Source organism: Malurus melanocephalus, unplaced genomic scaffold, assembly GCF_030028575.1.
Source record: "Malurus melanocephalus ecotype Western Australia unplaced genomic scaffold, MMel_1.1 scaffold_1101, whole genome shotgun sequence".
Classification (NCBI taxonomy): Eukaryota; Metazoa; Chordata; class Aves; order Passeriformes; family Maluridae; genus Malurus; species Malurus melanocephalus.
The window spans coordinates 90,852-91,891 of record NW_026624333.1 but is presented as its reverse complement, the minus strand read 5'-3'; the positions used below and the strand labels follow the sequence as shown (position 1 = coordinate 91,891).

Sequence of the window (1,040 nt, the reverse complement as noted above, 5' to 3'; positions counted from 1 at the left end):
AGGATCCAGTTTGCAGCTCATCCCAATCCCTATCCCACAGCAGCTCCAAGTGCCTGGAGGAGCCAGCCAGGACACTGGGAGCCAGGACTCAGGGATGATTTGCTCCTCCTGGCTGTGCCACCCTGCAGGGACCCCAAACCACTCACAGGGTGCCCACAGCCCCTTCCCAGGACTTGGGAGCTGCTCCGTGCCCAGCTGAGCCCCTTCCCTGCCCCGGGCAGAGCTCAGCTCTCTGTAAACTCCCAGCTCCTCCAGGCTGAGTTCTTTATCTTTAAAATAAATCACTGAGATAATTGCCCAAAAATGTCTCTACTCGAAGCTCCTGCACAGGTTGGTTTGTTTGGGGTTGGTTTGGGTTTTTTTTCCCCTGAAGGCTTCTCCCTGCTCTGCTCCAGAGCCCTCACTGTTCCCAAGGACTGAGCTGTGGCTGAAGCCGTGTCCTGCTGCCTCTCTTTTCCAGGAAGAAGTTTTCCTGGAGCATTCAGATGACAGTATTTGCCATGATTTTTGGTGCATTTGTGGCTGCCAGGTGAGCTGTCCCCATTCCCAGATTTTGGAGGGTCTGTGCTGATGGGATCCAGTCCCAAGCACAGAGGGATTGAACATCCCCCTCTCCAGACGTGCTCTCTAATAGGAAAGAATGTTTTCCTGACCCAAATCCCAACCCCTCCTCCCATCATTAACTTTTCCTGCTGGCTCCAGGGAAGCTGGAAAAAACCTTCCAGTAGTTAACTCCTGGTTTTTCCCTTCCCCAGTGCTGACTTGGCATTTGATCTGGAAGGATACATTTTTATCCTCATTAATGATGCCTTAACAGCTGCAAACGGTGCCTACATGAAACAGAAGCTGGATTCGAAGGTGGGATGGCCTCGGGGTCCTTTTGGGATGTTGGGATATTGGGCTGGGTTGGTCACCAGTTTATTCTGTGAGGGAAAAGGGGGGAGGCTCCCCCATCCCATCCCATCCCATCCCATCCCATCCCATCCCATCCCATCCCATCCCATCCCATCCCATCCCATCCCATCCCATCCCATCCCATC

General features: G+C 53.4%; 1 protein-coding gene across 1 annotated transcript in view; it reads left to right on the top strand.

The window, feature by feature from the left end:
• Nucleotides 1–433: 433 nt before the first annotated feature.
• SLC35D1 (solute carrier family 35 member D1) overlaps nt 434–1,040 on the top strand; it is a gene marked incomplete at its 5' end in the record, with an annotated part of 6,809 nt that continues 6,202 nt past the window's right edge. The window contains 2 exons of the mRNA XM_057386936.1: nt 434–529; nt 756–925. Coding sequence (XP_057242919.1) covers nt 434–529; nt 756–925 — 266 coding nt within the window. The remainder of the gene's footprint in view (nt 530–755; nt 926–1,040) is intronic.